Here is a 27,186-nt window from a genome sequence, read left to right as displayed (position 1 = left end):
TCAGCAGCTCTCCTCCCACTGCCAGCTCCGATGGCAGCTCAGTCTGAAGTGGGATGAAGGGAACAAGAGTTTTAACCCCAGGGAGAAGCGCTGGTACCCTGCAGCCTCCCCTCCAATGGTGCAATAGCATCCCACTGCCAAGAGAGCACTGTCTGAGCCAAGGTGTGTTTGCCAGGGAGGTGTGCTTGGGGAATACTCCCATACATCCCAGTACAAAACCAGTGATTCCAGAAAGGTGTACACCCTCTCATTGGTGCCAGCACCTGTGATTCTTGCCTGGGAAGGGCTGTACTCACAAACACATCAGCCTGCAGGGCAGAGCTTGGGTTCAATCGTTCCTACTGTACATCACTACCCCCAGGCCATGCACAGATGGAGGGATTTCCACTAGCTCCCCAACCCCCAACAACCCTCTGACAAAAAGAGTCTTTTCCAAGAGCCTCTGCTTTTCCAGGCATAATCCAGGAGGCTCCTGGCCCAGCTGTGACACCTCAGTTCCCATGGAAGCTGGAACCCAGCAGCCAATCCAGTCTCAGCCCTGGGTGGTTGGAGCCAGACAGGACAGGAGCCACGCTAAACATCCAAGGCCAATGATCTGGCTCCTTTTCCCCTCCCCAAAGCCATCTGCCTTTGGGTAAAAGCCAGCAACCCTGCAAAGCTCAGCCCCAAATAAATTTCCAAAGAAACAATTTACTGGTGCATTACAGGGAAGAAGAAAGCAGGTGAGGAAGCCAGAGCCTGTTAGGACCTGTGTGGGGGCAAGTTGCCCCACGCTGGGGCAATGGGAGCTCCAGCTCTGGCAGATCTGCTCAACGTGGGGAGAGCCAGACTTTTCAGACATTACACTTGAATATGTGAAGCCAAGTTGCAATTCCAGATAGCTAACAGGGGCCACGGCAGCCATTCGGATCCACGCCATCCAGCGTGCTATTTTTAGATCATCCGCAAGGAAGGAAACCTCAGACAACCATCAGCATGAGCTGAACTGCAGCTCCTCGGCTGCTTGACCAGTGCTGCAGGAGCTGCTCCATCCAGGCAGTCTCACTTCAGACACCGGGAGGATGGACGAGACACGCAGACGGCTTGGGGACACCACCAGCATTGCAGCCCTCGCTCCTCCGTCACAGAGCTAAAGCTGCCAGCATGAAGCAGGTAGATTTGCAAAAAAACCCACAACCCCACACCAAGCAAGCCAAAACCTGAGCTGGCTGCTGGTGCAGACATTCCTAAGCTTGAGGAGGGGTGAGTGATCTGGGATCTTCAGAGAAAACAAAGCCTGGGGAACAGAAAACAAAGCTTCCCTCTCCAGGGGTGATTTAGCAAGGCCCCATGGCTGCATCCTGCACAGGGAGAGGCAGCCTTGGCTCCGTGCTCAGGGTGCAATCCAAAGCTGACATGAAAAGTGCTTTTGGCTGGGATGACCTGGCCTGGGGAGTACAACAGAGAGGCCCTTAAATAGCAGAAGCAGAGGAAAAGGGGCAGCCAAGCAACTGCAAAGGATGAGCCACAGACAAGGGAAGGTGGAAAAAACTTCCCCATATGCTGGGATAATTGTCCTGCCAGACACTCAGAGCAATGTAGCAGTTCACAGTCAACGTGGGCAGCCTTGCACAGGCAACATCATCTGCACAGGCTGAACCCTCTGCAGATCTATCTATGTTTTGGACACCTGGACTTGCAGCCACCATCCCATCCTGGACTGATTTTTGGGATCTGAGGGCTTTTACAAGGAAAGAAGAGGCTGGCACCCAAGGTCCCCTAAAAAATAGGGCAATAATGACATTGGAGAGGGACTTCTTACAAAGGCATGTAGGGACAGGACAAGGGGGAATGGCTTTAACCTGACAGAGGGGAGACTGAGATGAGATCTCAGGAAGAAGTTGTTCCCTGTGAGGGTGCTGAGGCGCTGGCACAGGGTGCCCAGAGAAGCTGTGGCTGCCCCATCCCTGGCAGTGTTCAAGGCCAGGTTGGACACAGGGGCTTGGAGCAACCTGCTCTAGTGGAAGGTGTCCCTGCCTGTGGCAGGGGGTTGGAACTAGATGAGCTTTAAGGTCCCTTCCAACCCAAACCATTCTATGATTCTATGATACCTCCATACTGGCCTCTGTAGCATCCTGCTGCTAAACAGAGTCCTAAATCCCCAAAACATGAGCTAGAGGAAAGAGCAATAACTATAAAAGCAGTGCCCTGGTCTGCACTGTGGCAGACTCCATCCCCAAGCTATGCTGGGTGGGGATGGATCTACTACCGCAGGAGAGGCTTCTCCTTCTGCCCAAGCAAATCTGATCAGTGCCACAGTGCATCAAGAGAGCCCAGGGCATGGGAGTCACTTACCAGAGGAGCTCAGCTGTCCAGCCCTGTCTGGGACATGAAGCTCCACTGGGCTGGGTCGTGCATCAGAGCTGTTGGAGGGACCATGACCCTCTGTCTGTCCCGCCGGGGAAGAAGCTATCTCAGCCAGCACTTCGAGGTCCTTCAGGATAACCTGCAAAGAGATGAACAGCGTGGGGTGAGCCTTCCTGTCGAAACCCATGGCTGGAGAGAGTGAGATGGGAAACAAACTCCAAATCCCAGCACATCAAGAAAGGTGTAGGGAAAAGAGGGCTGGCTACCTGTGAACTTCAAAGTAGAAGTTTTGAATGATTGCAGATGGGATAGGGCAGGAAAGAGAAAAGGGGAGGGGAAAAAAAGTGTCTGCTGTGCAACTCCCAAGGGAGCATGTGAAATTAAACCACTTAGGCAATCAGGAGCAGGGTTTGCTTCTCCCTCTTCCCACTTTGAGGAAGTCTGCGTTTTGCTTCCTCACTCCCCTTCATAACTCCAGGTTTGGGATAAGCACAGCAAAAGCACGAGGATGCTCTTGGGGGCATACACCAGTCTACCTGCCTGCCCCCTGCACCCCAGCTCACCCTGTTCAGGGCAGCATCCCAGAGCAGGCAGAGCTGCCATTCAGATTTCATAGCTCTTTCCTTCCAGAAGTCTCTGAATTAGTCTATATATAGCATTTCTGGAGAAGTTATTACAGGGTGGGTTGGGTTTTTTTCATTATCCTCAACCCTTCTGTCCTGGGTTCAGCTACAGCAGTCATTTTTCTCCTTCTTAGTAGCTGGTGCAGTGCTGTGTTTTTGACTTTCAGCCTGGGAACAACGCTGATAACACCAATGTTTTTAGTTGTTGCTAAGTAATGTTTACTCTGACCAAGGACTTTCTCAGTCTCATGCTTTGCCAGGGAGGAGGGGAAGCCGGGAGGAAGCAGAGACAGGACCCCTGACCCAAACTGGCCAAAGGGGTATTCCATACCACAGCACGTCATGCCCAGTATATAAACCGGGGGGAGTTACCCGGAAGGCCCAGATCACTGCTCGGGTCGGGCTGGGTATCGGTCGGCGGGTGGTGAGCAATTGTATCCTCTCCCCTTGTTATTTCACTAATCATTATTATCATTGGTGGTAGCAGTAGTGGTTTGTACTATACCTTAGTTACTGGACTGCTCTTATCTCAACCCGTGGGAGTTACATTCTTCCGATTCTCCTCCCCATCCCTCCGGGAGCGGGGGGAGGAAGGGGGGGAGTGAGTGAGCGGCTGCGTGGTTCTGAGTTACCGGCTGGGCTCAAACCACGATACCTTCTCATCAATCAGGATATTTTGGGTCCCCCTTCATCCAAATGTCCTTGGGTCTAGATGTTTCATCAGCCATCCCCAATGCTCTGAGCATGGTAGGGCTGTGCAGAGCAGAAAGGCTGCCAAAAAGAGTGATTGCCACGTCTAACTCGTCAGCATCTAGCACAGCACTTCCCTGACCACCCCTTGCCCACCAGCACAGTGTCCTAGGTTTCCACATGTTCGCACAAGGCATCTTTCTGAGGAGCTGCAGTTATATGAGAGTTTTAGATCCTGAGCTACCAAAAAACCCCTTAACTGTGAAAAAAAGAAAGCCAATTACATCTTTTTTTTGATCATGGAGAACTCGAAAACACGACCCCTGAATCAGAAAGAGGAGCTCCTGGGTTTTTGAGCCAGCAGCGTGGTGCCCAGGCCTCAGTGCTGGGGTGGTTGTGGTGCTCCACGAGGCTCCCGCATGCTTGGGAAGACCCTGCACCTATAAACATGATTGAGTCCCAGCCTACAGCTCTCAGGGAAGGAAATAAGACGACAACAACTTGCACTGCTGTCCCTGAAGAATACGGCACTTCCGTGATGCTGTCAAGGATGGGACCCTCGTGGCCAGCACAGGAGGTCACTGCCATTGCCAGCCTTCATCTTCTTCCAGGGAAGGGAGTCTGAGGTCCCTGGCAGAAGAACGACCTTGGTCCCATCAGTGGCTCAGATAAAGTGATGCTGGTGGCATTTCATTCCAAGCAGAGGATGCCCCTGAGCAGAGCTCATGATGCCTGGTCTCCTGAAGCCTGATGTAGATTCTCTAGTGGCTAATCATGTGGGCTTAGCTGAACTTGCAGTCTTGGAGCAGGAGAAGGCATCAATATGGGTCTCATAGAGGTTTCCAAGTCTCATTGGCTAAAACTGGCAAAGAGGCTCAGGGCTTGGCTCCTGGGGCTGGCAGGCGGGTGAGAACTGGGAGTCTCATTCACGCTACCGATTTTGCTGAACCCAACGCAACCAGGAGTGAAGACCGATGTATGGCACAATCCAGCCACTCGTGACTGCCATCCTGCTGCATTTGCTGCTGTCCTGATCTCCCCCTTCACCAGCAGCTCCCCTCATTTAAAGTCATGTCTTATTCTGTGAGGCTGGATCCTTAATCCAGTCTCCCAGAGCCATGTGCTGAGCCCAATCTCTGAGATGCTGCTTGGGCTCGGGATGCTCCAGGCAGGCTGCCTGGGCAGCAGTGACCAGCATTGCTGAGGGCATGACTGGACTTCTTGAGCTTTGGAGAGGTTAAGGGGTGTCCCCCCAAGCCAGCATGTAGGTCACAGGCAGGAGGTGGAAAAAGCAGCATGGGCTGAATTTGGCAACTGAAAAGCACAGAGGAAATAAGAAGCAGGAAGGATGGGTCCATGAGCACCTGGAGGAAGAGGAAGAGCTATGAAGGCCTGGGGTTTTCCAGCCATGGGAAAGAGTCAGGGAGCTCTGTCTCCTGATGCTTCTTCCCTGCACGCTCTGGAGTGGGTTCCCAGCCAGGGACGAAGGAAAGCCAGGAGTGTTTGGTATGCACTGCACATCCCTGCGCCTAAGCAAAGCTGGCGGCTGGCTTTGTGTAACCCAAGAGGCCGTAAGAAAACAATATCCTGCCATTGCCATGGCAACAGGCTGGCTGTGTCAGGAGCGAGCTGGTCCCATCCGTCAGGAGCCCAGCAGCCGTTGGACCCAGCAGTGCTGGAGCACAAGGGCCAGAGCCATTCCCAGCTAGCAGGCAAGGGCGTGATCCCGATGACCAGCCCAGAGGAGCTGCCAAGGAGGTTTTCCTGGTGGTGATGAGATGTAGGGTGGCATGCCCCTGCTCCAGGCTTCCTGAATTGGAAGGAGCAAGGAAAACAGCATCACAATGGATGGAGAGACCTGGATGATGTTGCAAGCCATTCCCAGCACTGGGATGGAGCTCTTTGCACAGCTGGGGGATGAGGAGCAGGTTATCAGTCAGTTATAAATAAGCTGTTACAAATAAGCAGCTTTCTCCTTGCTGGGAATAGACAAGATTTCTCCTTGTATTGCCTCCTGAGCAGGGATTTTGAGGGCACACAAACCAGCCGGTCTCTCCTTAGCTTCTCCAGATCTAGGTCAGGTTAATTTGCTGCTTGTTCTGGTTGAATGGAGCCGAGACTGGCTACTGCCGGCAGCAGTGCAGGGGAAAAGCAGCACCCGAATGGTGTGTGCCGCCAGATGGGATGCACCTCCTGCGTGCAAAGCATTGCCTTGATGCTCCTGAGGGAGAGTTTGCCTCTGGCCAAAACGCTGGGCTGGCCCTGGAATGCTGTAGAGGAAGGGGAGGTGATCCCAAATCTGCTATAGACCCCTAGGGAGTGAGACTCAGCACCCTGCAGCACATGGGGGCTGCAGCAGCAGCTCCTGGGGCACACACAAGGGCAAAGGATATGGACTGAGCTCCTGAAGATGCTGTCCTTGCTGGTATTTATGCAAATGTCCCAGAGGGTGGGGATTCCTTAGGCAATAAAATGGGGCACACAATACCAGAGGCAAGGTTATTCTTGCCAAGGAGAAGATAAAAATTCAGCTGAAGATGCTACTGAGATGGAAACCAAGAAGATTAAGGGCTGCAAAGCACTTCTTCACAGGTGATCGGTCTCCTGAGATCAGGGAGGCTGTGGAAAAGCCCACAGCATTACCAGGTCTGGCAAAGTTGCAGGAGTGACCTGGTGGGGACCAGGAGAGCCGAGGATGCTGCCGGGTGCTTCCTCCTGCTCCACCACTCAAACACAGCCCCTTGCTGCCTGAGCGTGCACCAAGGCTGCCTCAGAGGGCTTCACTTATTTTGTTTTGTATTTCTTTTTCCTCCCTCCAAACCTTTTAGCTGCAGCCAGGGGAGGGGATTTGAGCATGGGCAGGCATCCCCGGAGCCAAGAGCAGCCAGCCGTGAGGCTGGCCGAGCCCCAGGCACACAGTGTGAAAAGCAAACTTGTGTCCCCCCTGCCTCCACCAGCTTTAAAGACAGAAAAAGAAAAACTACTATTAATTTTCCCACACCAATTTAACCAGACCTCTTTTCAGGTCCCCAGCACAGCAACTTTTATCCTCTGATCTTGACAAGACTTTTGGGGTTTTTCCCCCTTTACAGCCACCGGATTTCAGCCTGTGGCCGGAAGCAGAGGGAAGGCAGTGGGGCTGGGGGCTTCTCCTCCCCGTCCTCGCTCCTGCTTTTACAAATTCCCCCAAGGAGGTATTTCTTCATGCATTAGAGGGCAGGGAAGGAGGCAGGACAAGGTCCAGCCAGTGGGATCCTGTCTCCCATCTAGCACCTCCCTCTGCACCCTGAGGAGCCAGGCACTCAAAGCCAAGCTCACCAAATCCCACATCTTATATGTTCATCCCAGCCTGGACCCACACTGAGCCAGCTTCCCAGGCCAGGATTGTCTGTCTTCTGTGGTAGATGGGTTTAGTCTGCTCCATGATTTCACCTAGGAACACTACAAGCACCACCTCAAGCCCAGGCTGCCAGTTTACCACTAGTTTTTGGATATACATGCAAACTGTATATGCATTTGTATAAGCAAGCCATGCAATTATAGTCCAGAACTGGTGCTGAGCCAAGAAGCTCCCTGTGGATCACACTCCCCCCAAGAAACTTCCTATTCCTGCACAATGCAGTGCTGCCATGGTTTAAGCCTAGTTGGTAACTCAGAACCACACAGCCGCTCGCTCACTCCCCCCCTTCTTCCTCCCCCCACTCCCAGAGGGATGGGGAGGAGAATGGGAAGAATGTAACTCCCACGGGTTGAGATAAGAGCAGTCCCGCAACTAAGGTATAATACAAAACCACTACTGCTACCACCAATAATAATAATGATTAGTGAAATAACAAGGGGAGAGGATACAATTGCTCACCACCCGCCAACCGATACCCAGCCCGACCCGAGCAGTGATCTGGGCCTTCTGGGTAACTCCTCCCGGTTTATATACTGGGCATGACGTGCTGTGGTATGGAATACCCCTTTGGCTAGTTTGGGTCAGGTGTCCTGTCTCTGCTTCCTCCCGGCTTCCCCTCCTCCCTGGCAGAGCAGGAAACTGAGAAAATCCTTGATCGGAGTAAACATTACTTAGCAACAACTAAAAACATCAGTGTTATCAGCGTTGTTCTCAGACTAAAGTTGAAAACACAGCACTGCACCAGCTAAGAAGGAGAAAAATAACTGTTACAGCTGAACCCAGGACAAGTGCACAGATTATCTTTCAACCCAGTGCCCTCACAATGCCTCGAGTCCTTGGAGAAAGCATCACCCCACCCTGCTTTAAGACTTCTGCTTATGGGCTGCTTCCATGTATGGCAGGCTGGGCTGACCATACTTTCCACCATCCAACTGCAGTTACATACCTCTCTCTACATCCCATCATTTCAGTCCTAAGCTTACCCTCAGTGTGACTTCCCCTTTGAAAACGAGCAGCCTCCCTGCTTTGGTACCTTGTAGCTTTGAGGCTCAACCCAGAGAAGCTTTACCACCAAAAGAAATTCAAATTAAAGCCAAGCATACATACATGAGAGTTCTCTTAGCAGTCTTTAGTTTACACCCTCTGCTTTGCATGGGGTCACAATATTTTTGCCGTGGTAAATTAGAGCACAATGGCTCTAAAACCAACAGAGCAAAGCTCCAAACCAAACCAGCTAAGATGGCTATTTGCTTTGGCACAAGCTTTTGTTCAGCTTCATTGTACTGGGAATCGGGTGCGATGGGAGAAGTTTGGCAGGACTTAGTGTGACAGCAGAGCTCTGAGAGCAGGGCAGAGACCTGGGCTTTGAAACCCTGTGGTACTGCAGCAGGACATGCAGGAGGGGTGTAGGAGATAACAGCAAAGGAGAGAGATGAATAAATCACCCTACCTGGGGTTCCTCCTCTCCTAGTGTAATACTGGAAACCCAAGAGAGAGGCAAAATGTTTCAGCTTGTCATGGAGAAGTTGGCTTGAAGGTCACGCAGACGTTCAAGTCCATCACTACCTCCACAGGCAGTGGTAGCCCAGGCTCAGCTAATCCTCGCAAGGGAAGGGTACCAACCCTTGTACAGTGCCAGGAGCAGACTTCTGAAGGATGTTCTAGGAGATACCTAGGGAGTTCCAACCTGGTCTAGTGGAAGGTGTCCCTACCCATGGCAGGGGGTTGAACTAGATGATCTTAAGGTCCCTTCCAACCCAAACCATTCTATGATTCTATGATACAGCTGCAAAAAGCAAGCTAAGAAATCATTTGGATCTTCCTGTATTCAAAGCCTTGCCTGGCCACTGCAGAAACACAGATAGGTTTTCACATTAGCAGAGCTGAGAGGAAGCTGGCATCTATCCTGCTTCACACCAGACAACATCTCCACCTCACCCGTCATTTCTGCATGAGTCAGACAAAAGTCCCAGCACAACTTCCAACCCCCAGGAAGATTGAGACAAGCAGATAAGCAAACAGGAAAACATTCAGCTGTAAAGAAACAACTCCATTTTGGAGCCAGAGAAAGGAAAACAAAGCAAAGGAAGAAAACCAGCAGCATCAGCGCTCCATGGTTTTCTCAGAGATGCCCTCACTGCCTGTTGTGTCCACCTGAACTCAGCACTTGGGTCCAGCTGGGAAGGCCCAGGGAACTGAACAGCTACCTCAGAAGCTGCCTTTGCATGAGGAGCTTGCAGAGGGAGATAACCCAAAGAACAGGTCTTCTTTTCAGCACTGCCTATAAGCAGATGTGCTTTTAACCTGCAGGTAGATAGGTCTAACCCACTGCTCCCAAAGAGCATTTGGGCTTTGACTTTTCACCTTTTCTAACACCTATTCTTCATCCAGGTGTCTGGGCTGTGAGACTCACACCAACAAAAGGAGCAGCTTGTGCAGAAAACCCCACTCCCAGCAGGATCCTGTTGGTCTTGGAGCTGTGAGGAAGTTTTTAAGCACATCAATTTTAAACAGAGCTTTTAAAGATTGCCTTCAAAACTAAGTCTTGAATGCAGGATGGAGCATCTCTCTGATGAGGAAGCTCAGGAATTGGCATGAGGTGATGCAGTACAGCATCTGACAGCCAGGAATCCTGTATCCTGACTTGCCTACATATCAAAGGGAACCACTTGCTTCAGTTTCTGCTCCAACTTCTCTGTGTTGCCTTTGTGAATCTTAACTAGGCCTCTTGACCATTTCTTTACTGGAGCAGAAGAACCAGGCAGGAAGGGGAACAGGAGAGAAGGCAGAGATGACTCAGGATGCCACAGATGCATTGTGAGATACTGGCCTCTGTTCAGCACGGTGGAGGTGGTGCGATACCTTGTGCTACCTGAACGATAAAAACAGGCATGAGAACTTAAAGGGCATGGATGCAGCTCAAGTCTTTCCTTGCTTTGGGCTTGATTGATGGCAAGCACACAGAGAGACTTGGAGCAGCTCAGCAAGGCCAGACCTTAAAAATAAGTTGCCTGAGCAGGTCTTTCAGTCTGATGCAAAGCCCTGACTAGCACTGACTCTCCAAAGTCAGATTCTCCTTTGGTGATGAGGTAGTGAGAAACAACTGCTCCAGGACAGCTTCAGGGCACATCAGGAGAGTGACAGCAAGCCTCCGAACCATGCATGGGGACCAGGGGATCTGCAGACACTGCAAAAGGATGTTCAGCCTTGCTGGGAAGAAAGATGGTACTAACACTACTGCCCAGCTGTATTCCCTTGGGGAAGGCAGCATTGCAGGACGAAGACAGCAAAAAATCCCACTGAAGATGTGTGTACACTTTGTGCTACACCATACAATGCATGGAGCCCTACCTGGGAAGAGGAAGGAGATGCTTCCTCATCAGAGAGCTGATGGGTTAGCTCACATAGGACCCCACACTAACCCCATGATCCTGTTAGCCAAGAGCTTCTGAGGATGCCAATCTACTCCAGGGACAACACAAACATGAATACAAATACTGCACTGAGCAGGGACTAATGGCTAAGAGAGCACCCTGCATCCCCTTTTCTAATAGTCCTGCCCCTTGCAAAAAAGCCCTTCTCCAGATTTCTTGTAGACCACTTTAGGTATTGGAAGGCTGATGTTGATGCTACTGAACATCTACTGCAGCCCCACCAGGCAATGCTGACACTACCCTGCTAGCAGTGGTGCTGCTTAACCTCCTCACAACTCTGATTTTGCAGTGCTGGCTGGACACAATCTCCCTCACATCTCTACAGAGCTGCTGTGAGGTGCCTGAATTCCCACTCAAAGATTTGACCGCAACCCAGCTCCATGGGAAAGACACCAGATCTCGGGACCTGAAGTCCCAGTGGTCTTCCCAGGCAGGCAAAAAAGGGTTTTAGGAGTTGGCTTTGAAGGATCAACTCTCAGAGATGGAGGTTTATACAAACAGAGGGTCCCAAACACACCAGCCTAACTGAGACAACAGGGCTTTCAGCTAGGCAGCTACCTGCAGGCTCTGCATTGGGCCAAGAAGGTTGAACTCTCCAGTGTTGACACTGGTCAAGCCTCAAAAAATCCCTCAGTTCAACCCCAAAAATCCAAAGCCCAGCTAGATGTGGAGATGGTAAGCTGTCAGGAGGACTTCTGCAGCAGCTGCAGCACTTACCTCATCTGACTCATCTGAGAGGGTCTGCAGCAAGTTGGGGAAGAGGCTGTCAGTGTGTCGGAACATCTAGAACCAGAAAAACGGATGGCATCAGTCCTACAGGCCTGGTCACCCCCTGCCACAGGACCCCTTGCCCTGGGGGAGGCTGCTGGGGCTTCACCAGTGTTTTCCATCTGAGCTGGAGAGCTCTTCTTCCTTAAATTACTGGGTATCCAGCAACCAAAGCCTTCTCAGAAAAGGCAAGTGGACACTTGGTTGCAATGCTACCAAGATAATTACAGCAAATTCAAAGGCATGGAGCAGGCTGGGAGCGGACAAGCTCAGTCTCATGAAGGAAGCAGAAGGCTTGCATGCTGAGTCCCTGACCTACCTTATGAGGAGTCTTGATGTACAAGTGGTAGAGCCATTTCAGGACTGCAATTCTGGTCATCATCCCAATGGATGTGTCATGAAGGTGGCAGTCCAGCACCTGAACTATTCCATCCAGGTTCAGGGTCACCTGGATCCTCTCGCAGCTGCATGGAAAGAAGAGAGGCTGGTTCAGTGCTGTAATGTCCAACTCACTCCTTCCATGGTGGGGAGGTCTACAACACACCAGAGGCTGCATCAAACAGCTCAAATCCTGAGAAACCTCAACTGTTCCCTTGGCCTGTTCCTGCCCCACTCAGCCTGGCCACCCACATTTCTTATTCTGTGTATCCAGATCTGCTCGTGGCAAACCCACAACTGTGCTCATGTCTTCCAAGAGTTATGACATCCAGAAAGCAAGCTCCAGGCTTGCAAGCCTGGGGGGTCATGGCTGGGCATGGCCAGGTTTGCCCATGTGGCATAGGAAGCTTTTGGCTGGCACTGTGAGATTGGGAAGCACAAGAGACAGCAACACACCAAAAACTTGCTTTGGAGACAACAGAAATCTTCCAGGCTTCAAGGTTTCTCACTTTCCCAAAGCAGCTGGTATCTACACATGGCAAGACACCACACTAGATGAATCTGGTACCATGGCTATGCTGGGAAACTGGTCCCTATTGCAGGCACCAGGTTTGGGGTTCAAAGACAAGAGATCCATGAAATGCACTCAGAATCCAACTCAAGTTTGACCAGCTCAAACATCTCCAGAGAACATCAATCCATGTGTCCTCAAACTCTATGAGTTGGGGCCACCCACCAGGTGAGGACATCCAGTTTCTGCTAATCCCAGCGAACTCGTGCTGAGGACTGGAGATGGTGCCCTGGCTGGCAGTGTATTTGGGATGCAGCTCTCTGCTACTGGGTTGCCTTGAGAACATCATCTTATTTCCCAAAAGCCATCCCAAAAAGATGAGGATAACACTTGGTCATCAACCAGGAATGAAAGCAAACAACCCCTTTAGTTCACCAAGACATTGCCTCTTTCATAACCCCATCAGCCTGCAGACCCTTAGCTCTTACTCCCCAGTTTTTCCCTAAATAGTTGGGACTTGCATTGGGACAGGAGCCCCCAACGCAGAAGAGGTCACGTTATGGCATTTTTTTGTCCTGTTTGTGATCCTGAAGCCTACTTGATGGTTTCCCACCTCCTCAACAGCACAGAAAGATGGTTGGACCCAAGAAGACTTCCAAGAGGCAGCTGCACTGAAGAGCTAAGTCACTCCTGTCCTACCCAAGCTACTGAATTATTCAAGGCTGGACCAGACTCTTGATGACTTTTCTAGAGTGCACAGAGCTGCTCTGCATCTCCTTTGATAAGAAATCCTAAGGGGCAGATTTCTCATAGTATAATTTGCAAGTAGAGCTGTGGCTTAATAGGATTTGATCTTCCCCAGGACACACGTTGTAAGGGCGAGAGGAGGCTGCAGCCCCTCACAGCCCTAGAGATATCTGACTGCTTGATGTGCCTCATGGAACAGATGCCAGGATCTGCAAATTGCATTTTGAGTTAGACTAGGTTTTGCTTTGATGTTGCAAACAACAGCCAAATGCTCAGAACTGAGGGGAAGGAAGGAAACAGAGCATGGGGAGTTTGGGAGAGGAGAGGTCCAAGGGAACAGTGGCCCAGGCTGTTTAAGGCAGCCTGAAGGAGCCCTGTGTCTGGTTTTCCTGCAAAACCAGCTCCTGCTGCAGCAGCACAGCCTGCCAACTGCCCAGCACGGGGCTTCTGATGGAAGAGGAGCATGAATCCTTGATCTGATTACATCTCCATGCCAAAATACACATTGCCTGTGCAGGATGGGGAAACAAAACCCCTGAGGGTAACGTGTGTTTTCAGAGGGAAGCGGCCAAAAGGACAGCACAGAGAAGCAGCGTGTGAAGCCAGCTGGTTTGGAGGTAGCCTCGATGCTGTCACATCTACCAGCTCAGAGGAAGGTATGGAGGACACGAGGTGACATGGTTTGCCATGGTGCTGTTGGAGAAGGATGTTGGACTTTTGCCAATACAGCAACAAGCCATTTCCAGCCCAGCTTGTGCTAAAATTGCTTGTGAAAACCCCTTCCCCATGAGGCAGTACCCAGGCAAAGCCAACATCCACCCAAGCTGACCCCAGGAGGTAGCTGGCAGCGCTGGGCTCACATTGAGTCAGCCAAACCTCAGCCATGCCATGTACCACCACCCTGCAGCTCCCCGGGCTCAGCTCCTGGTAAAAGGGATGGTGCTGGACAAAGTTCCTTGCTCACTATCCCCTCCCACATCTGCCAAGATAAACCTTTTAGGGGGGTTGCTGGTGGAGAAGCACAAACCCAAGGCACCCATCCTGAAAGGCAAGAGTTCTGATGAACATGTGAAATTGGGCTAAAAATCTCCCACCAACCATGCTCCTCTGCCCCTGAGATGGAGCAGCACCAGATTCCTGTGGGCCTTCCAGGGCTGAAGGCAGCAGCTGAGCATGGGAAGCGCTGCTGTGGCTGCAGCTCTGAAGCAGGATCACAGCTTGTGCCAGCTCTCCTTAATCCCCAGCAGCGCAGAGTGGGAGCAGCAGTAACGGCATTGCCTTAACGTGATCCTCTGGGCTGCAATGCCAGCTCCCACACCAGCATCTGCAGCAGGGCAGATGTCAGATGTAATTGCTTCCATCTAACCTACTACCCCAGATTCTCCTCCAGAGGATGAACGTGGCCCTGGCACCACCTCTGTGGTTTGTCTGTGATGGCGAGTTTTTAGAGTGAACTGAGCAATGATGGGGGCTGCACCAGGCTCTTCACCTCTGGATACTGGCACCCTCGGCTCAAGCTGAGTGGTGGGGCAGGAGAAGACCCACTGCTCAGTACATCCCTCCCATCTCAGAAAGCATCCTCCAGCACGAGAACAAAGCTCACTTTCCCAATGCATTCAACCCATGGCGATGTTTTTCACCCCATGTCCTTTATCAACTCGTTCTCTCATTTCTCCCCTTCCTTCAAGGGCTTCTGCCATCTCTCTCCTCAGCAGTCACCTTTTCTCTGCCAATGCCTGAGCTATCATCTCCCTCCTGGCCTCCTGTCCGGCCCAGCTGCTTTCCTAACCCCATTTTCAGACAAGGTTAAGGTCCAGGCCAGGCTCTAGACTTTAAGCAGGTCCAGTGAAGCAGCCTTGCCAAGGGTGGAAATAGCCAGGATCTTTCATTGTGGGCCAAGTCACAAGGGCAGCTCCCATACAAGCTGGCAGCTGTGCTGCTCAACAGGCTCGAGCCAGCGGCCAGGAGGTAAAGAGCTCTTCTCTACTATTGGCCCCAGAAGCTGTTGCTTCCTCATCCTCCATCGCTTTCCTTTTGGTGCTCTTGGCTTCCTTCTGCTTATTGCAGTTTGCAAAGACTGGAAGTGCTTGCAGTGCCAGCACAAGCTGATCTCCCAGAGAAGCAATGAGGTTAAGGTCCAGACAGAGACATCCAGTCCAATGAGCTGTAGATCACCACAAGTGTGTCCAAGGTCCCCTCCAGCTCATCCATCCAATGGCACAGTGGGAGCAGTGAAGGGAACCCATCTCCTTGCTCCAGGCTGGAGAGGAGGGCCAGGAAGAGCCTCCCCAAGAGGACACCCTGAACCCGAAGGCTGAAGCAAGACAAGCTGCTGGAGAACAGGACTCTAAGGCAGGCTTGGTGCATGAGCTCAAAGCAAGCCATCGTGCTGCCTTCACTAACTATTCCCCTAGTGCTGTGGGGCACCCAGCACCATCCCTATCCTCCACCCAAGTATTCACCACCTCAATGAGCTCCCCAGCTTGCTAGCCACACCCTGAAGGTGCACCAGGCTCTGGGCATGGGGTTACAGCAACTTCCAGAACGAGACAAGCAGCAACAATTTTAGCTTTGGACTAAGCCCTAACTACCACATTTCAAAGTCTGATTTAAATGTGTTCTTGGACAGTTCAGCCACATGGCAGCTGTTTGCCCTTTCTGCAGAGCAACAAGCAGCTTTACATGTCCAAGCATTGCTGAACACCACCCAAAATAAGAAGCCTTCCTTACATCAGGAAGGACCACAAAAGGCTCTTCTGGAGCCCCCATGTCCCTTATCTAGCTTGGTGACTGATCATGGTCCCACCACCCTTGTCCAACTGCCATGCATCTAACCTAAGCTGCTGCTTGCCATCCATGGTTCAGAAGTTGTCTCAAACTGTCCAGGTCTTGCTTGTATTGAAACACCGATGCAGTTACAAGAGCCTAAAAGACACTTTCCAGCTGCTTTGGTCCAGTGATGCAGGACAGACATCTACATCTTCTCTTGCAGCAGCTCAAACTGACAGAAGGAAGCCCAGGCTCTGCTCCAGCAGCCACACTTCCACCTCCCCTTCCTGATCCGGGCTCACACCAGCCATCACAGCATCAGCATGGTCAGCTAGGCCATAGGAAGGCTCCAGTGCCTCTGAAACACAGTTCTAGTCCACTTCCAGTGACAGTTTTTGCAGAAGCTGGAAGCAGGGACCCCCACCTGCATGGGGAGTCCCAAAGCCCCTCCAGCCCTGTGCAGCCAGGCTTTCCTAGGAGCCAGTCCTGGCACAGACACAGTCCCCATTTCCTAGTAAATGCCACCAGGAAGCTCCCTCCAAGTGAAGTTGGCAATTACCCTGAAAGCATTTTGGGTTGCTGTTGTGGTTTAAGCCCAGCTGGTAACTCAGCACCACACAGCCACTCACTCACTCCCCCCCTCCGGGTGGGATGGGGAGGAGAATCAAAAGAATGTAAATCCCATGGGTTGAGATAAGAACAGTCCAGTAACTAAAGTATAATACAAAACTACTACTACTAATAATGAAACTAGGACAGTTGCCAACAGCACATTTTAGGAGCAGGAGGACTGTGTGTGTCAGTTTGTAGCCATAGGGATGTGCCCAGCATCCATGTATCAAGCATTGAGACCTTGTAATCTTCTTGGATGGCATCTTCATGGAAGACATACTTCTGCAGACACCAGGCTGTGAGCTTCTCCACCCATGGTGATGGGAGATCCTCCTCCTCCTCCTCTCTCCACTGCTGCAGTCTATCCCTCTGCAGACCTCGGCTGTGCGGGGAGGGCAGGAGAAGGGGGCGTGAGAGCTGGGATGCCTGGAGCTGGATGCCTGGTGCTGGGCCATGCTCCAGCACTCACTGGGGGAGACTGGGGAAAGCATGGGTGGGAATGAACAAGCAAAGAGTGACTTCATCTTCAAAGGCAGCTGCAACTTCCTCCGTCTGCAGGCTTTCCAGCTTTCCAAAGCAATGCAATGGTTTCCTGTGGTCCTGTCTTGACATCCAGTGGGCATTCAGCATGCAGGCAGCTGCCTGCTCCCTGGTGTGAATTACAGCTGCAACTGGTGCCAGCTCTCACCTCCCAGCTCCAGGGACAAGCCAGGCAGCCTGAGCAATAGATGGAGCACTGGGTTGATGTCCATGGCTCCTGTCAGCCTCGTACAGACCCCAAACCATGCCAATCCCCCCCCAACAGATGCCATGGTGAGAATGTTTCAGGTCCTGATGCTGGGCCAGCAGAGAGGTCCCACAAGATGGGGAAATGGGATTCAGGGCAGGTAAACCCCAGGATAAAACCTGAAGTCTCCTGTTTAAAAGGGCTTAGGAGGGCTCAAGAACAAGTCCCTCTGCAAAACCAGGTCTCTTAGAGATGCAAAGGGTCTTGCCTGCTGTCCCAGATGGTTTTCCCTAGCAGACTGCTCCAGCTTGGGCAGCCATTCTTCTCCTGGCTCTCAGTGACACTGTGACCAAGTCACTCCAGCTCTCCCTGCTTCTGTCCCCCTTTGGTCTTCTCTCCCTCTCTCCTCCAGGCACAAACTCTTCAGCACAGAGCCACAGTTATCACTTGTCCTCCTGACTTAATGCCTCTCCTTTTCCTTCCCTTTCCCAATTTCAGCCATATGCACTCCCACTTCAGCACCTGCTAAACTTTAAGGGCTGAGCAGGGCCAGGATGGATGCAGCAATCACAGGAAAGCCAGGGAAAACCATTTAACAGCTATAAAATGAAATCCAGGTGCAAGTGACAAGACCTGTACTTTCAAGAGAGGAAAAAATTAAGGGCATCATTAAGACCAGGGAGTAGCTGGGCTTTGCAGGAGTGCAAAAAAGGAACCGAAGGTACAGACCATCAACATGAAAAGCTGACACTTGCATTGCTCTAGGATGCATTATGATGGGCATCATGCATCAGCTTCGCTGGTAGGATGCAGCTAGAGTAACAGATCCTATTTTGGGGACCACAACAACAACCAAATACATGCATCATCACAATAAAAGTGTTGGAAATCACAACCTCTTTGGAAAAGTACTGCAGGCAGCAGGAAGAAAGGAAAGATATGATGCAAGAGCAGATGGATTTGCTTCCAGATTTGCTGACAGCTGGAAGAAAGGTATTTGCAGGAGAGATGATTCAGATGAGATATCGTGCCTCCAGCAGACCACGCACCACTGTTCCTTTATCACCATTCCTCTGCAAAGGCAGGAGGGAACCAAATGCCTCCTATTTTGGCCAAGCTAGAAGAGCCATAACCAAGACAACCATTTGCCTTCTCCCCACCTTCACCCTGTCTTCTAGCTATAGTGTCCAACCGTGGGGGCTTGAAAACAGGCAAGGTGCAGAATCCTGAGTGCACAGACACTGCTGCCTCACCAGACCTCCCCAGGGGGCTTTGCAAGGTCTCCTGAGGGAGAAAACCCCTCAGTTTACCATAAAGTCAAGACATTTTGGTGCAAGTGCATAAGAAAGAAGCAGTCAACTCCTAGAGCATCCACCCCACTGTGGCCCAGGAGACTCCAACTGCTTTCCAGCCCAGACCATCATTCCCCAAAGCTATGTCAGCATCTGTTGGGGTTGTCTGCATCCCGAGAAGCTTTCCCTTCTTCCCAAGCCCCTCTGAAAGCAACAAACAGACCTTACCTGGTTACCGTGAAGACACTGCTGTTGCTGAAGTTGGAGCCACAGGATGCATCCAGAGAGCCTGGGGGCAGGTAAATAGGAGACACAGTTAGTGGGATGGCAGGGAAGGCACAGAGCATGGAGAGCTGCGTGACCTTCTGCAAAGACATTATCAGCCACAGTTTGAGGGTCCAGGGACCAAGAGGATCCCTTCTGCCCTCACTGAGCCTTTTACACTCCTTGTCAAAATCTTCTCCACTGCCAGAGGTAGTAGACAAAGCTGGTACAGGACTGTACTTACCTGGCAAAATGCAGGCTGCACAGCTTCAAACTTCTGCCCCAAACTGGGTCTCCGCTGTAACAGGGACCCAGATACATCCTTCTGATGGTTCCAACCATTCTCAAGTAAGGAGCTCAGAATCATATCATAGAATCCCAGACTGGTTTGGGTTGGAAGGGACCTTAAAGCTCATCCAGTTCCAACCCCCTGCCACAGGCAGGGACACCTTCCACTAGAGCAGGTTGCTCCAAGCCCCATCCAACCTGGCCTTGAACGCTGCCAGGGATGGAACAGCCACAGCTTCTCTGGGCACCCTGTGCCAGGGCCTCAGCACCCTCACAGGGAAAAGCTTCTTCCTAAGATCTCATCTAAATAGACAGACATAGATAACATAAGTATTATCTGACATGACTAGAACTAGTTATTACACATAAATTTGTGTTTCAAAGAGCTTGCAAGATCTCCCATCACACTTCCACCCACTGAAATTTTAAATTCAGAATAGACTCATTAAATTAAAGAACTGAAGAGCTGTCTTCCACTGTCCAGATTTCAAAGCTAGAGATACCACACAAGCACAGGAAAGGCTGAATCCAACCCAGGACATCTCCACCTGGCCAGCTCTCCTGTGGTGTGACTCCATGTGGAAGCCAAATGACCCAAACAGCTTTCCAACCTCTGCTCCATGCTAAAACTGGGTATTATAAGGACGGTGACAAAGCATGACAGGATGAATTTGAGTCTTCATGCCCCCTTGTGCCAATAGCCTCTACTCACACATGCAGCAGCACCACTGTAGGCTTAAATCATAGGTTTAAACTAACAATAGTGTGTTTGGCTTTAAACTAACATAGTAGAGTAGGCCAAACTGTTCTAACTTGCTAACACGTAGAGAGAAAGGAATGTCCGGCTGATGGGGGAAAGAACATCATGGGACTGATAACAACTAAGGAGACAGTAAATAAGACCAAGGATGCCAGCCTTCAATATAACAGATACTGGAACAGAACAGAAGCAAGGACATACCAACTGCTAGCTCAGCACTAGGACCTTGTGAGTGTGCGCAAGCACTGAGGTCATTCAGTAAACACAGTGAGGAAGACTATCAAGGACCACGAGAGACCCCCACTCAGCAAGAAAGCGCATGTGCAATTAGGATGCAAATATTACAATCAGTTCCAGGAAATCTCGTATGTAAAGCGTTCCCTGGAAAAGCTGTGAATATGCATGAGTTTGCTAAATATACAGCTGCTGCCGCCAGCAAGTAAGGGGTGCGCTCACCTTTGTGAAACGATTCATGTGTGCGCCCAGCGCTGCGATAAAGAATGCTGCTTTCTAAAACTCCAAATTGAGTCCTAGAGAGCTTCTCCAACCAACTTTTACAGTAATACCACCACATAAGCGCAAGGGAGCAGAGCTGAGAGTTAGTGATGCAAAAGCATCACAGGTTTATCTGATCCTGCCCACTTCAAGGTACAATCTGACCCCAAAGGGGTAGACATTAAAGTGATTAAACTTTCTGTTGATGTTTTAAAGCTCTTCTGCAATATATTTTAATAAAACTATGTATTCTTGGGACAAATAAAGAATTAAAAACTTTTTGCTGCTGTGCTACAACACTAAATTTTTTTCCCCTTCCAAAAAGCTGCTGCATTGGCCAGGAATTGAATCCAGGTCTCCCGTGTGGCAGGTGAGAATTCTACCACTGAACCACCCTGTGGTGCTGCTTGTGCACCCAGCTGCCTGCCTGCTGCCCGCACAGCTCCCTGTCTGCACAGCTCCTGCCTCCTTGCCTTCCACCCGGCTGCTGCTGAGCAAGAAAAACCCTCAGCCTTTCAATTCCCGCCTTCCTGCTCCCTCTCACAGGAAGGTGGGAATCCCTTTAACAGGATTTTCCAAAAGCTACTTGCAGCCGTGTTACAGAAGAGCACCAGGCTGAACGTGTGGCCCCGGAATACAACAGATTAGCCCATGTGATGTCAATGTTACATGTATTTCACACGCCTGGACAACAAACATGTGCCAGAAGCAGCATTTAGTCATGCCAAGACAACAGCATCAAAGGGATGCTGCTGGAAGGCTAAAGCTGCTGCTGTTTCCAGGCATTGATCCACTAGGAGCTTCTTGATTTAGTTTCTTCTCACTTGAACACTCTTCCAGGTCTCACATCCCGCTTGCGAACTTTTTACCTTTTCTATTCTGGAAATTTTAGGACTGGGACAATACCCTTGTGATGGTCTCAAGAGCACCATGAATTTGCAAAGGACTGAAAATTCTTCTCCTTTCTGTTCTCTACCCTTCCCAAACACAGATGTCCTCCATGCAGGTGTTGATGCTTTCCCAGGACTAACACAGCTCTCCAAGCTCTCCTTTGAGTTACCATCATAGCTCCTCCTAAACCAGCCACTGCAGGACAGGTGGGCTATTCTCTTCCTGTGTCGTGTAGCAAGACGCTAAATGTTTTAACTATAAATGATCTTTTTCAGATCAACTTAATGACTAAGTGAAGCGTGGTGAGGGGATGCTCACCAGGGAACACAGCACTGCATGGGCTCCAGGCCAGATCAGTGACCCTGCTACAGCACCAATCGTGTCTGTCTTAGCAGAGGATCATCTGTGAAACAGGAGTCCAAGGCTCAAAGAAAGCAGAAGGGTCCCATGTGACCTGAGCTGACCCAGGACACCAAACCAAGTCAAGCACTTCTCTTGAGGACCTTCCCTTGACCTTCCTCACGTTAATGGCTCAGACCAATGGGGACTCACCACTCTCTGGCTTGGAGAAGGACTCCTCTGAGGTGGACTGTGCCAATAGGGTTGTCAACTGCCTGGCTTCATCCATTTCATCATCCTCTGGGATGACCAGCTTCATCAGGCTCTGGTTGCACACATTCGCTACCTCCTTAATGTCTGAGTGGAGGCAGTGTAAGGAACATGCAGTCTCACACACAGATAGGCCAGCCATAGAGAAGCTACCACAGCCCCACTAGGGCTGCCCCAGCCCAGCTACTGCAACCCCACTCATGTCCAAAGTGCACTTGGTGGGACTTCTCCTGGCCCTCTCCAGCCATGTAGCTGGCCCTGCACGCCAGGGGCAGGAAACAGGTGCTTCCCTGTGGGTTGCTGTAGCAGGAATGGGAGCAGCTCTGAGTTACAAGGATACTCTTCTTGCGATCATCATAGGAGAGACATGACAGGACAGCAGTCAGGATCCCTGAGGAGTAAGGCAGCATCGCCCGGCCAGCCAGCTGGATGAACTCACTCATCCAGCGCATGGCTGTCAGCTGGATCAGATCATCTGGAAGACATGGGAAAAGCAAAGGTGAGGGAAAGGACAGCAGTGGCAGCTGAGTAGAATCCACAGGCCAAGGACCATCAGCAAGCAGAGCTGCCTCTGCTCCATCCAGAGTTGCTAGCTCAGAGAGACCCTAGTCTGTGACAGTTAAGTCCCAGAGGAGATAGGTAAAACCTTAGTCTGCAGCGAGCTTGAGATTAAACACAACCATTAGGTTTCAGAGTTAACCCAGTTCAATCCATGATGTTTCCTCATTTACAAGTATTCTGTCAAGCTTGCAATGCATAAGGATATTTCCTCTGTCACACCCGTAGCAGTTGTATGTGTGGGTCAAACATCACTCCAAGAGCTAGGCTTTCATTAATCTTCCCAAGTTCTGGAATAGGGAGCACTACTGGGGCAGTCAGCCAAGTCAAGGCCAGATTTTAGACTTAAACACTGTAAATTCATGGGGCATCATTTCAATCAAGAGCAAGCAGTCTGGGTCTATTGCTGCTTTTCTATCTCACAAGAAACCCACTCCTATTCAGCAACATTTAAAGAGCAGTTTAAGCTCGATGAGCACAGCTCAGGGACAAGATCCTTCTCAGGAAATACATCCAGCTGCAGCTGTAACCCTCTGCCACTGCCTACAGCAGACCTGCAGGAGCTACAGTGCAGCTCTAACACAAAGTGCCAGGCACAGCATGTTTAACTGTCCTGCCTATGCACCTAGTGCCAGCAGAGGTTAAGACAAGCCCCTAAGGAGATCCTTCCAGATGTGCTGGATATCTAAGGTGCTACCCACAGCCAGATATTTTACTTTCAGGCATCTCTGCTTCAGGAGGATGCCAGAGCTGTATTTGAGGCTGGGGATCAGCAGTACAAGAGCAGTAGCTGCCTGTTCCCTCTTTTCAGTAGGATTTGCATGCATGATGACAAAGAAAAGGCAAGTGGGTGAATAGTAAACATCCACCGGAAAACTCCTGGCCTGAACCTATGGTCAGCACCGCAAACACAGAGGTGGACACTGCCGCTTGGTCCTCACCTGCTGCCTGGCAGTGGATCACCAGAATATTGGCCATTTCTGCAAACTTGATGCTGGAGGGATTCTTCTTGATCTCCTTGAGGAACTCCCCAAGAGCCACCTCGCACCTGCAGAGAGGCAGAGCAGCTGGTTAGTGCTCAGTGACCTTGGATGGAGAAGTTATGGGGACATTACAGAGACCAGCCTCCCACAGGCATAGCACACAGGCTCTTGGTGAGACCAAGATGTGCCTGGGATGGGGAGCATGGAGGGAAGTAGGGGAGGCAGATGATACCCAAAGCTTTCAGTGCTTGTTCCTCAACATGTGGACACTGGGAAACAAAGAAGCAAGGAGGATCCAGGAGGACTTGTCAGTGGGACAGACCAAGGCTAGTCTCACCATATACTTGTGCCCTACAAAACAGGTCCAGTTACTCTCTCCCAGTGCAAGAAGCCAAGATACAGTGACCTCCCCAAGAACAAGCAGCCACTCCTGCACTTCACAGTGCCTCTGTCTTTAGGCCAGCAATGGACCTGAGGAGCAAGCTCACAATACTTGCTTCTTTTCTCCACCCAGGAGATGCTGGGTTGGTGCTCTACCTTGCTGAGAGGCTCACATGCTACAAGCTTGTTCAGAGAGCTCATGCTCCATCCAAGAATCACACATGAGCCTCTGTGGCTCCAATATTGGGTGCAAGGGCTGGGAAGGCAATGGCTCAACCGAGCCAAAACAGTCTGTCCCCAGCACAGACCACAGTGTCCTCCACAGCCACTCCAGCCACAACAAGCCAGGGAAGGGAGGCCCTTGCCAAGGACGCTCTGATCCACTGACCAAGCCAGCTAGATTGCTCTGTCTCCCACCACACACATGGGGTTTCGCTGCAGTTATACAGAAGAGCAGCAAACAAATGAAGAAGGTGATGGACAGACAATAAGCAAGGCGCAGCCCTCACACCCAGCCAGCCTCCACACTCACATTTTCCGTATCTCCTTGTTGTTGTCTCCCAGGATCTGGAAAAGCCCGTCCAGGATTTCCGGGAGGTAATCCAAGAGGTTGATGTCAGGCACAGACTCCAAGACCAGGATCTAGTTCAGGGGAGGAATAAGAAAGAAGAGGTGAGTTTTGGAGAAGCTACCTAACATCTCCAGCACAAATCTGGCATGATACTGAGGAATTCAGAGCTGAGCTGTATGGGATTGGGGGGAAGGATGAGAGGACAGCATGGAGTTGTCTGTCTCTGAAAGAAGCTGGGCTAGCACAGGAAGCAAGCTACCTTTCCAACCACAGCTCTGTAAACCAGAGCAGGGATCAGGAATGACTGCCAAGAGGCATGCAGGCAGACCTGGGCCAGTAAACAGTACAGCTGAAAGAGAGAGCACAGCAGAGGCATGCATCCCTCCCCAGACCAAAGCCAAGCACTGAGAGCTCCTGCCTTGCACAAAAAGGAGAAAGCAAGTAGAGATTCCTTGTCTCCTGGAAAACATCACTGCTGGGTGATGGAAAGCAGCCTGGCACTGTCCCTTTGGAAACTGTAACCTCTAGACCACAGTGTATCTATACAAGCAACACTTAGAATGCGTTTTCTAACTTGGTGTGCAACATGCTGCACCAACGTGACATCCCTGTGACTGCAGCAGCACAGTGACAGGGAGTTGGCATTTTAAAGAAGCAGGTGAAAAACTCTGGCTTAAAACCCCTGCCCAAGTAAATTCAGGTGCCTGAGCCCACACATCACTGTGGATATCTGCTGTCTGCCCAGACACAGGATGCTGATGGGTCACAGAATTTTGCAGTTCAGACTGGCAGTGTGCACCTACCCAGGATATGATGAACTGGCGGGCATACTGGTTGTTGGAGTAAATCCTCTCACGCAGCAGTGGGATGAAGCCTACCAAGTCAAACTGCTTGCTCTCTGTCACAATGTCCTGCAGAGCCCAAGCAGAGGGTGTTAAGAGGGATGGCCACCACCACACACAGCCACTCCTACCCAGCCTTTTTTAAGGCACATGACAGGAAAAGGATGACAAGCAGCTGATGCATGGGTCTGCAGGTCAGGAGACCTGGGGAGAAGGAATCACAGGGTTCATTCAGGCCATGAGCTAGTAATCCCCCTCAGGCAGGAACTAATGCAGAGCAGGACCAGAGAGGGAGGCTCCTGCCTGCTGTGTGCCAGCCCTGCTATACAGGAGGAGGATGGGAGCTTCTCTAATTCATGCCTCAGTGGCGTTTGCACACATGAGCAAGCATCTTTGATGTAACCACACGTATCAGGGGTGGGAGAGTGCCCTGGCTTTCCTCTTCCTACACACTCGGTGGATCTGCAGTGTGGCCAAGCCTCTCGCACCAGGGGTGAAGCAGATCTCCCAGCAGGAAGGTTTGCAGCAGGCAATGCGGAGCCTGCATTAACTGCTGTGATAATGAGGAGTGAGGGCAGGACCTGGCAGGGAGCCACTCACCTCTGAACAGCAGAAAAGGAACTGGGAGGTCTGTGAGAGTAAAAGCCTGTAAGCAGGCAGAACAGGAATGGGAACTGAGCCCTCCACCCCAAAGCAGCAGCAGAGCAGCTCTGCTCACATCATTGCTCACTTAGGTATAGGCAAGGAAGGAAAAGCAGAGGAACAGCCCTTCTGCTGCCTTGGATGGAAGTGCAACCCAGCTCAAACTAAAACCTTGCTTCCCCAAACACCTGGCTCCCAAGATGTGAACACTCATGTGGCACTGTGATAACCTACCAGCCCCTGAACCCAGCTGCCTGGGATAACTACCAGACCCTGTCATGGTTTAAGCCCAGCTGGTAACTCAGAACCACGCAGCTGCTCACTCACTCCCCCCCTTCTTCCTCCCCCCGCTCCCGGAGGGATGGGGAGGAGAATTGAAAGAATGTAACTCCCCCGGGTTGAGATAAGAGCAGTCCCGCAACTAAGGTATAATACAAAACCACTACTGCTACCACCAATGATAATAATGATAAGGGAAATAACAAGGGGAGAGAATATAAAACTAAAAGGGGAAAAGGAAAACAATAAACACAAGTGATGCCCAATACAATTGCTCACCACCCACTGACTGATACCCAGCCCGACCCGAGCAGTGATCTGGGCCTTCCGGGTAACTCCCCCCAGTTTCTATACTGGGCATGACGTGCTGTGGTATGGAATACCCCTTTGGCCAGTTTGGGTCAGGTGTCCTGTCTCTGCTTCCTCCCGGCTTCTTGTGCCCCTCCTCACTGGCAGAGCATGAGAGTGAACAAGTCCTTGATCAGGGTAAGCATTACTTAGCAACAACTAAAAACATCGGTGTGTTATCAGCGTTGTTCTCAGACTAAAGCCAAAACACAGCACTGCACCAGCTACTAAGAAGGAAAAAAAATAACTGTTACAGCTGAACCCAGGACAGACCGTCAATCTGAGGGGCTATGGTCAGTGAGACTGTCATGGTTTAAGCCCAGCCAGTAACAGCAGCCACAGGCCTGAGCCGGGATGGTTTATGCTGCTGCAGGCACAGGGACTGACATGTCCCAGCCAGGACATGCCTGCAGCCTGCACCAAGGATTCTCACCTGGGGAGGAAAAATACCTTGAGAAGGCGATCAAGGAGCTCGGAGCCACTTTTCACATTTGGGTCGGGATCAGCAGCCAGCTGTGAACAACAGAGACAAGAACCATTGCAGCAGTGGGTCCCAGGGCTGCTCCCTGCTCTGCAGCAGAGCTCCCAGCAGGCTCACGGGACTGTTTCTATCTTTTGGCATTAGAGACAGACACAGAGAAGCCCCTTTATCTCCAACTCTTCATTAGGCTCCAACAAATTCTCCTGAGAGACTTCCTAAGGGGGATATTAAGCACCCATCAGCAGCTATGCAGGTTTTTGTGGGCCAGCAGCCATGCTCTCAACGGGAAGAGAAATACAAGTTGCCAGTGAAAAGCTGCAGACAGTCATGTATAGACATGGTTTTGACCCCACAAAGCTGTAGTGCTGCAGAGCCACCTCGCCTGCAGCAGTTCTGTCAGCCTCATTTTCTAATACCACTCAACAAGGAGAGGAGAATACATCCTGGAGGTGATGGTATCTTACAGAGAACAAGGTATCTTACAGTGAACTCCAGCA

General features: G+C 51.0%; 1 protein-coding gene and 1 long non-coding RNA gene across 2 annotated transcripts in view; both read right to left on the bottom strand.

The window, feature by feature from the left end:
* The window catches only part of LOC115619007 (protein VAC14 homolog), a 184,674-nt gene that overhangs the window by 144,309 nt on the left and 13,179 nt on the right, over positions 1-27,186 (bottom strand). Inside the window, exons 4-13 of the mRNA XM_030511024.1 lie at positions 26,659-26,721; positions 24,901-25,008; positions 24,059-24,168; positions 23,104-23,210; positions 21,945-22,079; positions 21,548-21,691; positions 18,526-18,586; positions 11,581-11,725; positions 11,211-11,276; positions 2,335-2,485 (exon numbers count right to left, since the gene is read on the bottom strand). Coding sequence (XP_030366884.1) covers positions 2,335-2,485; positions 11,211-11,276; positions 11,581-11,725; positions 18,526-18,586; positions 21,548-21,691; positions 21,945-22,079; positions 23,104-23,210; positions 24,059-24,168; positions 24,901-25,008; positions 26,659-26,721 — 1,090 coding nt within the window. The remainder of the gene's footprint in view (positions 1-2,334; positions 2,486-11,210; positions 11,277-11,580; positions 11,726-18,525; positions 18,587-21,547; positions 21,692-21,944; positions 22,080-23,103; positions 23,211-24,058; positions 24,169-24,900; positions 25,009-26,658; positions 26,722-27,186) is intronic.
* LOC115619056 lies at positions 7,190-8,017 on the bottom strand. The gene is made up of 3 exons (XR_003994902.1): positions 7,854-8,017; positions 7,802-7,804; positions 7,190-7,283 (listed from the first exon to the last, which is right to left on the bottom strand). It is a non-coding gene; the product is annotated as an uncharacterized LOC115619056 (long non-coding RNA).

Source organism: Strigops habroptila, chromosome W (assembly GCF_004027225.2).
Source record: "Strigops habroptila isolate Jane chromosome W, bStrHab1.2.pri, whole genome shotgun sequence".
In the NCBI taxonomy this organism is placed as follows: domain Eukaryota; kingdom Metazoa; phylum Chordata; class Aves; order Psittaciformes; family Psittacidae; genus Strigops; species Strigops habroptila.
This window is presented reverse-complemented; position numbering and strand designations above follow the sequence as displayed.